The sequence below is a fragment of the Neofelis nebulosa genome, chromosome 17, assembly GCF_028018385.1.
Source record: "Neofelis nebulosa isolate mNeoNeb1 chromosome 17, mNeoNeb1.pri, whole genome shotgun sequence".
In the NCBI taxonomy this organism is placed as follows: domain Eukaryota; kingdom Metazoa; phylum Chordata; class Mammalia; order Carnivora; family Felidae; genus Neofelis; species Neofelis nebulosa.
In genome coordinates this window covers 14,498,521-14,514,602 of record NC_080798.1, presented here as the reverse complement: position 1 = coordinate 14,514,602, position 16,082 = coordinate 14,498,521, and the positions used below count along the sequence as shown (strand labels likewise).

General features: G+C 48.5%; 1 protein-coding gene across 1 annotated transcript; it reads right to left on the bottom strand.

Annotated features, from left to right (window-relative positions):
- Nucleotides 1-568: 568 nt before the first annotated feature.
- BLVRB (biliverdin reductase B) lies at nt 569-15,860 on the bottom strand. The gene is made up of 5 exons (XM_058706280.1): nt 15,681-15,860; nt 6,237-6,401; nt 6,011-6,100; nt 4,531-4,659; nt 569-823 (listed from the first exon to the last, which is right to left on the bottom strand). The coding sequence occupies exons 1-5, from the start codon at nt 15,757-15,759 to the stop codon at nt 666-668; spliced, it is 621 nt and encodes a 206-aa protein (XP_058562263.1). The 5' UTR covers nt 15,760-15,860; the 3' UTR covers nt 569-665.
- Between the last annotated feature and the right edge of the window lie 222 nt (nt 15,861-16,082).

The window sequence follows — 16,082 nt, the reverse complement described above, 5'->3', positions numbered from 1 at the left end:
TCCACTCACCTCCACTCTCTTGCCCCCGTCAAGGCCTCTGTCTTGGTGCCCTGGGGCTCTAGCCTCCACTCTTGCACGCCTCCGATCCACATTTACACAGCAGTCAAGGGCAGCTTTATACAACATAAACTTGACTGTGCCCCTCTCCACCTCTCTCCTGCTCCCCTCCTAGCACAGAACCTCAGAATGAAGCTCAAGCTTTTTACAATGATTCTGCACAATTTAGCTTCCATGTAACAGCCTCTTGGGGCTGACCACTCCTCCCCTCCGAGCCAAGTATTATTAACTTGTTTGCTCCTGGAGCTGGCTTAGGTAGTTTCCTAAGCCCTCTGGACTTCCTCCTTCAGAGCCCTGGCCACTCTGGGTGGTCACTGTCACGGGCAAGGGTGTCTTCCTCACTGGACTGTGAGATCTGTGAAGGGAGGGTCACCCCCTGGGTCCTCATAGTCCTCACCTGGTCTCCAGCACAGGGCCAGATGAAGAAATGAAGGAAAATCTTACACAGAGGCAGATAGAGACACCGAATCAGCCAGACAAAGCCAGACAGAGGAAGAGTCAGAGTCGGGTCTTCTAGAATAACGTGAAGCTCTGGGCTCAAGATTTATTGCTCCTTTCCTCTGTTTTCCATTTCTCAGAACGCCGTCCTCCTGGATGCGGTCAGATCCCTAGTCGTACTGGTGGGAGGGGTAGGTACTGTGCCCGTCGTATTTATCAGTAGTGAGACAGCTCAGCATGAAGTGGCCCAGGTCGTGTTTGGAGATGACCCTTGAGGGGCCTCGTCCATCCAGGGTCACTGAGTAGGCCCCAGTCAGTGGCTGGTCTCCTGCAAGGTAAAGACACAGGAATGGGTGAAGCAGATGCCCCTTCCCCTTCCTACAACACGTGATCATTCCAGAGGCCTTACAGTGTGCCCAGCCCAGAGGGTATAGGAGTCAACCATGTATGAAACCCTTCCCACGAGCAGGACGCTAATCTTTACCCCTAACTTCATTCATTCAATAAATCCTTATCGATGGCCTACTATGTGTCAGGTGCTGGGCACCTAGCAAGGCAAAAACCAGACAAGAACCCTTGCCCTTTGCATGCAATCATTCCCTAGGAAAAGGCAACAGATAAGAAAGTAAAATAGACAATGTGTTACATGGAGAAAAAGCAGAGAATAGGCTAGGGGCTATTATTAACTCTTATTTTACAGATGGGCAAACTGAATCTGGGAGATTACTTTGAAGTTACTTCCCAGGGTTGCAAAGGGTGACTTCGAGTAGCAAAAGCTAGATTTGCTCTGGGTCCTTCCGTTTGGAGGCATAACTTGGTTGTTAGGAGGGCATCTGTTGGCTGCATTATGACAGTGACCAACTTCACTTAGGGGTTGAATGCAGCTACCAGTGCAGGGACAGCCTAGAATCATGTGCAGTAAGAAACACACACCCTCACCCAAGGGGCATTCCTGCCAACAATGTTTCATCTGAGTCTGGGAGAAAACAAGCAGGGAAATCCAGAAGATGGGATATTTAGAAAGAGACCTGGCTGAGTCAATTTTATGAGACATATTTTTAATTTTTTTAATGCGTATTTATTTTTGAGAGAGAGAGAGAGAGAGAGAGAGAGAGAGAGAGCAAGTGGGGGAGGAGCAGAGACAGAGGGAGACAGGATCCAAAGCGGGCTCTGCGCTGATAGCACACAGCTTGATGTGGGGCTCGAACTCATGAACCATATATATATATAGAGAGAGAGAGAGAGACAGAGGGAGAGGGAGAGGGGAATCCCAACCAGGCTCTTTGCTGTCAGCCCAGAGCCTGACATGGGGCTCAATCCCATGAATCGTGAGACCATGGGGAACCAACCAAGCATCAGATGCTTAACCAACTGAGTCACTCAGGCACCCCTAAAAATTTTATTTTCAAGTAACCTCTACACCCAACATGGGGCTCAAACCCACGACCCCAAGATCAAGGGTCACAGCTCTTCTGACTGAGCCAGCCAGGCTCCCCAGTACTTTTTAACAATTGGAAAATTTTAAATATGGAATGGACCCTAAAGGATATGGTAGAGTTAATGTCCATTCCCTTCATGCAACAATGGTACTGTGGACCATTCCCAAAGATACCTCTTTTGGGGGGATGCCTATCAAAGTTCTAGGACTGAAATGTGATGATGTTTGCAACTTATTCTCAAATGGTTCATTTTCGCCAAAAATTTTTTTTTAAATATATGTATATTATATATATGCACAAATACTATAAAAAATATATACTACACATGTATTCACATATACACATTAGGTGCATGCACAAAAGGGAAAGCAAGCGACAGAATGTTAATTGAATCTAGATGAAGGGTTTAGGGGTCTTCATAAATCTTAATGTCTTCAACTTTTCTGGAGGTTTCGAAGTTTTTACACACATACTACAAAAAAAAAAAAACAAACCAAACCCTACCTAAAAAAAGGTATTCTGTGTTAAATAACATTTAGGCATGATGTCTCTGGGTTTCACTTCAAACCCCAGAGGTCAGGAAGTAAAATTATGAGCCCTGTTCAGAGAGGAGAAAACTGAGGCACAGAAGCCCCGGGCCTGAAGTCCACACAGTGCTGGGGCTGGGATTTCCACCCAGTTTCTCCATCATGCAGCCCCCCACCGATTCAAAGCTTAGGATTCTGGTCCCCACAGGGCCCTGAACGGAACCTAAGCACTGAGCCTTATTTGAACCTCTAGAAGGCGCACAGACCTTCTCTTGTCAGGGATCCCAGGAGCCAGAGGGCAAAGCAGAGCTGCTCTTGCAGTGAAACAGGCAAATGTGAGGCAGATTCAAGTGCCCAGCCTTTGGGCCTTGGTGTTCCCGATCCCTCACCCCAATCCTCCTTTGCCCTGGACACTCACCGGCCTCTCCCTCGCTGCACGAAACCATCTCTTTAGAGAGTCAGTGCTCCATAAACACCTCCTCATGTCTCCCTTCTCTGTGCTTTATACTTTCTTCAGTCACCACAGCATACCTAACAGTAATATCGAGTTTCCTGTCTCCCCTGCTAGAAATGCAAACCTCATGAGAGCAGACTGTGTCACCAGTGCCTGGAAGGGTACATACTCCATATGCAAGAGACATTTGTTGAATGAATGAATGAATTCATTCATTCCTCCCTGTGTCTCTCCCAAGGTGGATTCCAGCCCTGGGAGAAGAAAACAGGGTGTAGGTGTGGTTTACTGATTCTTTCCACAACGGCACCCTGAAATGTGGTTCACCAGACATTTACTGAACATCTACTTTATGCCAAGCCCTGTTCTGGGCACTAGGAACACAGCTGTGATCAAAACAAGACAAAATCTGTGCCTTCAAAGAGTTGGCATTCTATAGACAAAGACACACGCTACATAAGATAAAGAAAGGAGGGGTGCCTGGGTGGCTTAGTCGGTCAAGCGTCTGACTTCAGCTCAGGTCATGATCTCATGGTTCGCATTGGGCTCTCTGCTGTCAGCGCAGAGCACGCTTCAGATTCTGTTCCCCTTTCTCTGTACCCCTCCCCTGCTCATGCGTGCGTGCTCTCTCTCTCAAAGATAAATAAACATTAAAAAAGAAAGAGAGAGAGGGGGGTGCCTGGACGGTTTAGTTGGTTAAGCGTTCAACTTCAGCTCAGGTCATCATGGTTGGTGGGTTCGAGCCCTACATCTGGCTCTCTGTCAGCGCAGAGCCGGCTTCAGATTCTCTCTCTCTCTCTGCCCCTCTCCCCCCTCTAAAATAAATAAACATTAAAAAAAAAATTTTTTTTTTAACGCTTTTTTAATTTATTTTTGGGACAGAGAGAGACAGAGCATGAACGGGGGAGGGGCAGAGAGAGAGGGAGACACAGAATCGGAAACAGGCTCCAGGCTCCGAGCCATCAGCCCAGAGCCTGACGCGGGGCTCGAACTCAGGGACCGCGAGATCGTGACCTGGCTGAAGTCGGACGCTTAACCGACTGCGCCACCCAGGCGCCCCCCAAAAAAATTTTTTTTAAGATAAAGAAAGGAACGATATGTGTGGTAAAAGGTAAATCCCCCTCCCTTGAATACGGGCTACCCCCAGTAACTCACTTCTAATAATAATACTAAAGAAGGGCTGGGGCACTTGGGTGGCTCAGTAGGTTAAACTTCTGACTTCAGCTCAGGTCATGATCTCGCAGCTCGTGAGTTCGAGCCCCGCGTCGGGCTCTGTGCCGACAGCTCAGAGCCTGGAGCCTGCCTCAGATTCTGTGTCTCCCTCTCTGTCTGCCCCTCCCCTGCTTGTGCTCTGTCTCTCTCAAAAATAAATAAACTTAAAAAAAAAAAATACTAAATAAGGGTTGTTTTACATTTCTAAATTTGAGGTGGTTGGTCAAACAGAGGTAATGGAAAAGGGTATCAGAAAGGAGATAAAATCAAGCAGGAAAGAGGATAGAAAGTGCAGGCGGAGGGTTTGCAATTTTACACTGGCCAGGGAAGGCCTGGCAGATCTCACCATGTGATGGGAGGGGAGTGGCTGGTGGCAACCCTGCCCCCAGGTCCCAGCCCCACTCACCTATGTGTGGCGGCATCACGGCCACGTACTTCAGGCCTGACTCCTGCAGCACCTTGTGCATCCGGATGTGGTCATCGGTCACATCCTGCAGTCGCAGGGGCACCTTGGTCGGGTCCCATAGCAGGAAGGCTGGGAAGACACAAAGCAGGGTAAGCCAGGGCTTGAGGACAGCCTGGCCAGGCCCACAGCCCGCTGGTCGTATGCCAGGACAAAACCCTGCAGGGGCTCCCCACTGCCTTCCAGTTGTCCCGGCTTCCTGTCTCTCACAGCCACGTAAGGGCCGACCTCCTCTCTCCCTACCTCTTCCTGTCCACTTACCTCCTGTCTGGGTCCTGACAGCAGCCTCCTCCCTGGTCTGCCTACCCCTGCCCCCACAACCTGCCCCCTGCAAGCAGCCAGACAGGGCCTGTGCACCCCCAGAGGGTCAGAGTTCATCTGTGGCTCAGCCTTATTCGGGGTAAAAGCAGAGTCCCCGTCAGAGCCCACAAGGCCCCACCAGACCTGGCACCATTAGCCCCCCGACCTGAGCACCCAACACTCTCCCTTTCACTCACTCTGCCCGCGCCACGCTCCTGCCTCTGAGCCTTCGCAACTGCGGATCCCTCTGCCCTCCCTTGGGTCTCTTCCTTCCTGGGGAGGATGAAGCACAGAGGCAAGGCGCGGAGACCGTGGAGACCGTCAGCCTGGTTTCACAGCCTCAAGCTGTGTGACTGCGGGGCAGCCGGTGAGCCTCCCCGTGCCTCCACTCCCTTCCATACAAGGGAGGCATAAAAACAGCTACTATTAACTGAGTACCTACTATGTGCCGCTAGGAGTATAAATACTCAGAATTTTGTCATGACTAAGTGGCACTCATCCCTAAGGTACTCATATGGTGCTTAGCACACAGGAGGTGCTCAGTGAATGCTGTTAGCATTCACTGCTCCTGTTATGCACCCTGTACCCTGTCTTTTGGATTGTGCAAGGCAACCATTTGTTTCATGACCTTCTCCTCATAAATTGGGAGCTCTGTGAAGGTAGAGACCTGGTGTGTGGATCACGGCTCTGTCATTTCCTCTAGGAGGCTCTCCCTGCCCCTCTCTCGGGCTGGCTGGGTCAGGTGCCTCCTCTGGGCTTCCGTAGTCCTCTAGGCCTCTCCTGTTCTCGCCCTGACCCTCTGCCTGTGCCCCTTCATCTCGGCCCTGGCTACTCTGGCCTGTCCCACTGTGTGTGATGATGGGTCTGTTTACCACTTCCCTCCCATCCGTGAGACCCATGAGTACAGGGCCCAGGGCTGTATTGGTCACCACTGAGTCCCCAGCATCACCCGGCAAGGTTCGTGCACACAGTTGGTGCTCAATAAGTGCACAGTAACTTGGGATGGCTCCAGTGGCAACTTGCATTGGCTCCTTGCATTTGGATGGCTCCAAAGCTCCTTGGCTGCCTGTCCAGTACCTACCCCCCCACCCTTCAGCCCCATCCCTATGATCCCACCACCCACCCGAGGTGCAGGCCACGACCTTGTTCACACCATGGGCCTTCATGGCCGCCACAATGTTCCGGGCGCCCTCGGACATAACTGTAGTAGGACCTTAGAGAGGACAGAGAGTGGCTGTCACTAGCAGGTGGCGGTGGTGGTGGGGGTGGCAGGGGTGGGGCCGGGGGCGGGGGTGGCGCTGGGGGCCGAGGTGCAGGGGTGGGCCGTGGGCAGAGAGGGGGCTCAGTACTGAGATCATTGCGGGTGCCCAGCAGCACGATGATGGCATCCTGCCCAGCCACGGTCTTGTCTACATCGGCCGCATGCAGAACGTCACCCACTACCACGTGGGCTGGCTGGGGCCCCTCTGGGGGCAGCCTGGAGGCATCCCGCACCAGCACTGTCACCTCATAACCTGTGGGCAAAGAAGGGCAGAGAAGCAGGTCAGTAGGCTTGTGGGCTGCCACTCCCAGGCTCCACGGGCTGGGTCCCGGAGGGTGCCACGAACCCCCAAATCCATCCCCCAGGTCCCTTGTTATGGGGAAGTGGTCTTCACACATTTTTTAAAGGCTTATTTATTTATATTTATTTTTAATTAAAAAATTTTTAATGTTTATTCATTTTTTGAGAGAGAGAGAGAGAGAGAAAGACAGAGCGTGAGTGGGGGAGGGGTAGAGAGAGAGGGAGACACAGAATCCAAAGGAGGCTCCAGGCTTGGAGCTGTCAGCACAGAGCCCGACATGGGGCTTGAACCCACGAACCATGAGGCCATGACCTGGGCCAAAATCAGCACTTAACTGACTGAGCCACCTAGGCACCCCAAAGGTTTATTTATTTTTGAGAGAGAGAGAGAGAGAGAGAGAGAGAGAGAGAGAGAGAGCAAGTTGGGGAGGGGCAGAGACAGAGAGGAGGACAGAGGATCCAAAGCAGTGCTCAGTGCTGACAGCAGAGAGCCCGATGCAGGGTTTGAACTCACGTTCAGAACCATGATATCACGACTTGAGCTAAAGTCAGACGCTCAACCCGCTGAGCCACGCAGGCACCCCAGTCTTCAAATATTTTTGCTGGCATACTCACAGTTGACATTTAGCTGGTTGTTAAAATAGGACAATACCTTCATGCCCGTTTATAAATAACCTGCCCTGAGGCCTCCAAGGGCCTCCCCCAGAACTGCCCAGACTTCTCCACCCTCCAGCAACTAAAGGGTTAAAGCCTGGCATCACACCGGTCTATGCCCCCCATCCATGGAGGAAAATGAGGTACAGAGGAAAACATGAGTTCCCGAAAGGTTGCCCAATGCTGGGATTGGTCCCCAGGCTTACTTCTGAAGGTCAGGGCCCTAAGTGGTCATTCAAGATTTTGAACATCGTCTTGGTATGTCCAGTCCCAAAGAATTTTGAGTAACTGTATCTCCACACATACACACCTATTTTAAAGTTCACAACCAACAGTGGCTCAGTGGGTTAAGCGTCCAACTTCAGCTCAGGTCGTGATCTCACAGTTTGTGGATTCAAGCCCCGAGTCAGGCTCTGTGCTGACAATGCGAGCCTGGAGCCTGCTTCAGATTTTGTGTCTTTCTCTCTGCCCCTCCCCTGCTCACACTGTCTCTCTCTCAAAAATAAGCATTAATTTTTTTTTTTTTTTTTAATAAAATAGGGGTGTCTGGGTGGTTCAGTCAGTTAAGCGTCCGACTTCGGCTCAGGTCATAATCTCGCGGTTCGTGAGTTCAAGCCCCGCGTCGGGCTCTGTGCTGACAGCTCAGAGCCTGGAGCCTGCTTCGGATTCTGTGTCTCCCTCTCTCTCTGTACCTCCCCCGCTCACACTCTGTCTCTCTCTCTCTCTCTCTCTCTCTTTCTCTCTTTCTCTCAAAAAATCAATAAACATTAAAAAATTTTTTTTAATAAATAAAATAAGTTCACAGCCAACATATTTCTTCCTTTGTTCTAAACAATGGCAAAGGATGTTAATGTTTGGGCGTATGGAAATGATGATATTTAAAAAATTATTAATTGTGGTCTCTGTTATGGACTAAATGTTTGTGCCCTACCCCCCTAAATTCATATGCCAAAGCTCTAGCCTCCAATGTGATGGTATTTGGAGATGGAGCCTTTGGGAGGTAATTAGGTTTTGATGAGCTCATGAGGGTGGGGACCCCATGATGGGATTTGTGTCTTTATAAGAGGAAGAGAGACCAGAGCTCTCTGGCCACTATGTGAGGATCCAGCAAGAAGGCAGCTGTCTGCAACCCAGGAAGAGGGCCCTCACCGGAAGCCAAGTCTATTAATACCTTATCTTGGACTTTGGAGCCACCGGAACTATGAGAAATAAATACCTATTGTACACCACCAGTCTATGGTATTTTGTCATAGCAACCCGAGCTGACTAAGACAGCTTCTTTTTTTTTAAATTTTTTTTTTCAACATTTTTTATTTTTATTTTTGGGACAGAGAGAGACAGAGCATGAACGGGGGAGGGGCAGAGAGAGAGGGAGACACAGAATCGGAAACAGGCTCCAGGCTCCGAGCCATCAGCCCAGAGCCTGACGCGGGGCTCGAACTCACGGACCGCGAGATCGTGACCTGGCTGAAGTCGGACGCTTAACCGACTGCGCCACCCAGGCGCCCCATAAGACAGCTTCTAAACATCATTCTTGTGATAAACGAACCAGAGCTCCTTAGAGAAAGGACAAGATGAGGCTGGAATGTCTTGTAGTGCTGGTAAGGCAATGCTTAAAGAATGATGAGGCTATATTGAAAGGACACAGAAGCCACTTTTATAAATTTATTTTTAAGTTTATTTATTTTGAGGGAGAGAGAGAGACAGAGTGCAAGCAGGGGAAGGGCAGAGAGAAAGGGAGACAAAGAATCCAAAGTAGGCTCCAAGCTCTGAGCTGTGAGCACAGAGCCTGACATGGGGCTCGAACTCACGAACCACAAGATCACGAACTGAGCTGAAGTCGGACGCTTAACCAACTGAGCCACCGAGCCGCCCCTGAAAGGACACAGAAGCCACTTGAAGGCGTTCTCATTGGAAAAATCAGGGACAATATGATTTGTCCAAAAGAATACTGACAAAGAGGGATGCCTGGGTGGCTCAGTCAGTTAAGCATCCAGCTTCGGCTCAGTTCATGATCTCACAGTTGGTGAGCTCGAGGCCTGCATCAGGTGAGTTTGTGCCCCGCTTGGGGTCCACGCTGACAGTGGGGAGTCTTCGTGGGATTCTCTGCCCCTTGCTCACTCATGCTCTCTCTCTCTCTCAAAAATAAATAAATAAAATTTTAAATTGGTAAATAAAAAAAAAACTGACAAAAAATTTAAACACATCAAATATTTAAAAATCTGTGAGTTCAGAATGATACTAACAAAGAAACCTCATTAGTCATCACCAACAGCTACCAGAGGGTTAGTTCATTATCCAGAAAATGATAAAAAGAAAAGGAAAAACAACAAGCAACATTGTTCCATTTCTCTTGACAGCTGTCATGTATTTCAAAAACAAGTGATGGGAGATTTGAACACTCTGGGCAATGATGATGAAAATAATGATAAACAGTGCGCCTGGGTGGTGGCTCAGTCCGTTAGGCGTCCGACTTCAGCTCAGGTCATGATCTCACGGCTGGTGAGTTCGAGCCCCGAGTCAGGCTCTGTGCTGACATCACAAAGCCTGGAGCCTGCTTCGGATTCTGTGTCTCCCTCTCTCTCTGTCCCTCCCCCACTTGTGCTCTGTCTCTCTCTCAAAAATAAATAAATATTAAAAAAAAATTTTTAAGAAAATAATAAAATGTATGCAATACTCACTATATGTGTTTGACATATATTTTACTCATTTAATGCTCAAAGTAACCCTGGGTTTGAATTGTAGCCACACCACCAGCTAGCTGTGTGATAATGGGCCAGTCACATAATCTCTCTTGGCCTTAGGGCCTTCATCTATAAGGCGACACTGATAATGGTCTCTACCTCACAGGGTTAATGTAGGTTTAAATAATACATCTAAAGGTTTAATGTAGTCAGTTGATTTTTGACAATGATGCCCAGACAATTCTGTGGGGAAAGAATAGTCTTTTCAACAAATGGTACTGGGATAACTGGACATCCACATGTGAAATAATGAAGTCGGATCCCTACCTCACACTGTATATGAAAACTAACTCAAAATGATCAAAGACCTAAATGTTAGAGCTGAAACTATGTAACAAATCTTAGAGGGGCACGTGGGTGGCTCAGTTGGTTGGACGTCCGACTTCGGCTCAGGTCATGGTCTCATGATTTGTGAGTTAGAACCCCACGTCGGGCTCTGTGCTGACAGCTCGGAGCCTGGAGCCTGCTTCAGATTCTATGTCTCCCCCTCTCTCTGCCCCTCCCATGCTCATGCTCTGTCTCTCTCTGTCTCTCAATAATAAATAAACATTAAAAAATTAAAAATAAATAAACAATCTTAGGAAAAAACAGGTATACATCTTTGTGACTTTGGATTAGGCAACAGTTTCTTAGCCATGATATCGAAAACACAAGCAACAAAAGCCTGGAGCCTGCTTCAGGTTCTCTCTCTCTCTCTCTCTCTCTCTCTCTCTCTCTCTCTCTCAAAAATAAACATAAAAAAAAAGTGAAAAGAGAATCAATAGAATGGGAGGAAACTTTTGCAAATCATACATCTGATAAAGGGCTTGTATTTAGAATACATAAAGGACTCCTACAACTCGATAATAAAAAGATAAAACCCAATTAAAAATTGGGCAAAACATATGAACAGAGACTTCTCCAAGGAAGATACACACGTGGCCCATAAATACATGAAAAGATCCTCAGCATCATCAGTCATCGGGGAAATGCAAATCAAAACCACAAAGAGATACAACGTCACACCCACTAGAATGGCTATGATAAAAAAGACATTAAATGCTGGTACACACGTGGAGAAGCTGAAAGTCTCATATGCTACTGATGGGTGTGCTGAATGATGCAGCTAGCTGCTTTGGAAAAAAGTCTGGTAGTTAGTTCCTCAAAAGGATAAACATGAAGTTAGCATATGACTCAGCCTTTCCACTCCTAGGTATATGTCCAAGGGAAATGAAGACACATGTTCATACAAAAACTTGCACATGATTCCATCGAGGCATTATTCATAATAGCCCCAAATGGAAACAACCCAGACGTCCTCCATGGACTGCATGGATAAAATGAAAATGAAACCCGGTCTACCCATCCAATGTACATAATAGTACTGGGCAATAAAAAAAGAAAATGACAGACTGATACGTGCTCCAACACGGACACCCCTTGAAACAATGTTTTTTGCTAAGTGAAAGAAGCCGGTGGAAGCCAGTGACAAAGAACAATGTGATGTACGATTCCATTTACATGAAATGTCTGGAACAGGCAAATAGGTACAAAGAGAAAGGAGATGAGCGGTTGTAGACAGCTGGGGGAGGGGTTAAGAAGGAAAACGGAGGGGGTGACTCCTAGGGATTTCTTTTTGGGGTGATGAAAATGTTCCAAATTAATTGCGATGGTGTTTGCACGTTCTGTGAATAGGCCAGAAGCACTAAGTTGTATACTTTGAGTGGGTGAATTATATGGCATGTGAATTAAATCTTAATAAAGGTGTTTTAAAAAGCATAGAACTGAAACAAATGAAAAGTTGAGGGGGGTGCCTGGCACAGAAAGGGGCGGTATGTGGGGCTGGCTGTTACTATACTTTTTAATCATCTCACAAGGTTATTTCCTGTCCTGGTTTAGTCCTCCCTGGGCTCCCGGCCCCTGTCTCACCCCCTCCCATCCATACTCCACATGGCAGTCAGACAGAGCCTTCCACAGTTGTACTGGAGTGCCCTCCAGCTCATATCCCTCCCATGATCCCCTCAGTGCCTGGACATAAAGTCTGTGCTCCTCATGACAGCCTTCCAGTCCCTCGGGGTCTGGCCTCCCCTCTCCAGCCTGTGCTGAAGCCACTACCCTCTTAACTCACTGTATTTTTTTAAGTTCTTCAAATGCATCATGGTTTCCTGCCTCCTGGCCTTTGCACATGCTGTTCCCTCAGCCAGAAGCACCCTTGATCCTTTCCCCAAGCCCCCAGCTGCTTGTGTTTCCTCTGTCACTGTCTTACTTATGCTGCCCTAGAGTAAATAATGGCCGTGCAGTTCCAGGGACGTTGTCATATTCGTCACCATCTCCCTGATGTTTTATAAACGCAAAAGCACAGGGGTGGATATACACACAATATAAACACAAAAGCACAGGGTTTACTGCCCCATGGACCTGGGTTCAAACTCCAGCTCTACCAGTAAGTGGCTGAGGAACCACAGGAAACACGTTCCCTGGCTGGACCCCAGTCTCCTCTCTAAAGTGAAAATGAGAATTCCCAGTGTCCCCATCCTGTGTGACCACCTTTCAGAAGGGAATGGCTGTCCTCACACACATCAGGGAGCAGTGGGAACTTTCAGGGTGCCAGTGTGGGCATCGGTTAACTACCAATGGTTACAACGGACCCTAGTAAATTGTGAGCATTCTGAGGGAGAAAAATGTTCTCCTGGAGAGTGAGAGCTCTGACACATGCTCAGTACAAGGGTGCCCATTAATGTTATATTATTGCTGATTAATGACATTTATTGAGAACCTCTTATATGCCAAGTGCTGTGCTAAGCTCTTTCCATAGATGAATGGTATTTTTTTTCCAAAAATTAAAAAAAAAATGTTTATTTATTTTGAGAGAGAGAGAACATGAATGAGCAGGGGAGGGGCAGAGAGAGAGAGGGAGACAGAGAATCTCAAGCAGGCTCTGCTCTGTCAGCACAGAGACCAACCTAGGCTCAATCTCACAAACTGTGAGATCATGACCTGAGCCAAAAATCAAAAGTCAGCTGCTTAACTGACTGAGCCACCCAGGCGCCCCTTTTTCCAAAAAAATTTTTTTAAACAACCCATATTTAAATGTAAATTTCAATAGCCACATATAACTAGTGGCTACCATATCAAACAGCATTGTTTTAGAATTCACAGATTTGGGGGGTGCCTGGGTGGCTCAGTCGGTTGGGCGTCTGACTTTGGCTCTGGTCATGATCTCACTGTTCGTGGTTTTGAGCCCCACATGGGGTTCTCTGCTGTCAGTGTAGAGCCTGCTTTGGATCCCCTGTTCTCCCTCTCTCTGCCCTTCCCCTGCTCATGCTTGCTCTCTCTCAAAAACAAATAAACATTAAAAAAAAAAAAAGAATTCACATACTTTACCTTTTAGAAAAAACAAGAGCATTGGTAAGGTACTTCCACACTTTTTTTTTTTTTTTTTTTTACAAATCCCTAACTTTATATTTTTCTCTTAATTTTTTATTTTGAAATAAACTTTTTAAAAAAGAAATTCTATTGTATATGAAAGTTGGAAGACGTCATTTCTCATGTTTGCTTTTGCTTTATCTTTCTGTGTGTATAATATATAACATATGTAATTATATATGTGTGCATATTAACACACACACACCCCCACACACGCACACACATACACACGTGCATAAAGTTTTCTCCTAACTATTTGAGAGTAAGTTGCAGAGATCATGCTCCTTTTAAAATTTTTTATCTCAACCCTCAGTCCAAAACAGATTTCCATGCCTAACCCAGTATATACAACTCCATGCATATATAATTGAAAGAAGTTTCATAAAACCAATATTTAACCTATGATATACTGACACCTTTATAACCAATTAAATGTATTTCGGAACCATGACCCACAGTTTGAAAAGCACCAGAATGCAGCAATCCTAAAAGATATTATTATATGCCCATTTTGAAGATGGGGGAATTGAGGCCATTTTAGGTTAACTGAGCCAAGTTCACACAGCTACGAGTTCACTCAGCCAAAAGAGGGCTAATTGAATTACCAACTATGTATTGGTCATGGTTCTTAGCATTTTCCACATATTATCTCATTTAATCATTGCAAGCACCCCAGAGCAAGCAATACCAGTTTTCTTCTAAGAAAATTTTTTGGTTGGCGGGGGGGCGGGGGGGGGGGTGCCTGGATGGCTCAGTCGTTTAGGAATCTGACTTTGGCTGGGGTTCGTGGGTTTGAGCCCCGAGTCAGGCTCTGTGCTGACAGCTCAGAGCCTGGAGCCTGCTTCAGATTCTGTGTCTCCCTCTCTCTCTGCCCCTCCCCTGCTCTCTCTCTCTTTCAAAAATAAACATTTAAAAAAATTTAAAAAAAATTTTTTTTAAGTAATCTCTACGTCCAGTGTGGGGTTTGAACTCACGACCCTGAGATCAGGAGTTGCACGCTCTACTGACTGTGCCAGCCAGGCACCCAAGTGCTACTAATTGTATCCCCACTTTCCAGCTGTCTAGGTACACTGACGACAAGGCGTCCGTCGATGTAGGTGGTGAGTGGCAGAGCTGGGATGTGAAGGCGGGCAGGCTGGCACCAGCCTATAGAATCAGTGAGGTAAATAAAAAGCCAGCTCAATCAGGCTCCTCTTTTCCTGCTGGAGACAGTGAGGCTCAGAGGCTCAATGTGGCTCTGAAGAGACTTGTCAGAGCCACCGTGAGATGGCAGGGCCTCCCCTCGCCTCAGCTCTCAATTCCCTGGGGTGCAGTCCCAGTTGTGACCAGCAGGGTGGACAAGTGGAATTCAGCAGAATTCAGGATAAAGGGTAAGGTAGTAACATGGGAATCTGGATCCTCAGGGTGACTCAGCACCTTTCAACTTCTCCCTCTTACTTCCTCCCCGAGAAATAGTTATCAGCAAATTTCTTTCTCCCCTCCCCACAAATCAAGATCCTCACCGAGTCTTCCTGGAGAAGGAGAGAGCAGTGGGCCTGATGAGGAACTGTCAGGCCAAGTCCCTCCAAGGGCTGGGCTAGGAGACAATAGAGAGTGGGATCCTGACAGCCTCCACCCTTTTGGGGCACCCAGATAGTCAATATCTTCAGCGTCACTGAGGCCAGCGAGGGTGGGGCCTTATATCTGGAAGTCCCAGGCACCCCTGGGCGTTGGTGAAGTCTGGATGGTGGAGGCAGGGGAGGCCGCAGGACGTTATCCCCTTTCTCGGAGCAACTGAATTTGCAACTCTTACCCACTTTCCCAGGACCAGCGCCCAAGTCTTCACCTACGTCTCCATTATCCTCTTTCCATAACGTGCTCACAGCAACTGGCCACCCAGCCTTCTAAACTTCCAGCCTTGATGCCCAGGCCACGAGCAAGTGCACTTTTGGCAGTTAAGAGCACAGGCCGGGTTCAAATCCCAGCACCACCACTTTCCACCTGTCTGATATCGGGCAAGTCACTCTCTGGGCCTTAGTTTTCTCATCTGTGAAGTGAGGTGATATGAGTACTCCCCCGCACATGAGAGCTGGGAGGATTTAACAGGGGGAAGAGCGGTAGGGGCTGGGAGGCAAGCCGTTGCCTGGCTTAGTAAGCCCTCGCTGGGTGTGCTAACAACCACAACTACAACTACAGCATTTCATAAGAGCACTGTATTTAAACCTGTCACTGGAATTCCTCTGTCTCCCAGGGCCAATTCCTAGTCCTCAGACTCATAAAATTGGATCTCACGGCGTCCCCCATTTGTGTCCCCGTCGCCACCTGCTTTGCCCCTAGGTCACAAATCAAAGCACGGATGGCCCAACCAGCCTTGCCCGGGTCCCAGGATGCCCCTTCCTAATGAGGGGCATATACACCCCGTGACATCCCCCGCCCACCCCAGCTCATGCCTGCTTCCACCGCCTGCGCCAGGGTGGTGAGCCCGGTCCTGCCCGTGGCACCGAAGATGGCAATCTTCTTGACCTTCATTCTGCGGACTCGTGGGGGTGTGAGGCCACGGAGTTGCACGACGCGCGGGAACTGGCTGGCTGCTGGGCCTCCCTCTCGTCCTTCTCCGGCGGGAGGGACAGGGCGGGGCTGGCACCGAAGGCCACGCCTCAGCCTGCCTCTGGGGCCCAGGCTCAGGCCGAGGGGCGGGGCGAAACAGGCCACGCCTCTAGCCGGGAAGAACGCCGTGGGAGCGGCAGCAGTCTGCTCGCCTCCACCTGGCGTCCAGCACCGCCCCCTCCGCCTGCCACTTAGACTGGGAGGCGTGGCCGCATCTGGACAACTGGGAGGAACGTGGGTGGACC

Bases quoted from the DNA above. Each gene is read 5' to 3' on its own strand.
- BLVRB (XM_058706280.1), bottom strand. From the start codon at position 15,759: ATGAAGGTCAAGAAGATTGCCATCTTCGGTGCCACGGGCAGGACCGGG. The intron at 6,101-6,236 runs GTACTGAGCCCC...GTCCTCTCTAAG, and splicing joins GGGCACCCGCAATGATCTCA to GTCCTACTACAGTTATGTCC. The intron at 824-4,530 runs GTGAGTGGGGCT...TTTACCTTGCAG, and splicing joins CGTGATGCCGCCACACATAG to GAGACCAGCCACTGACTGGG.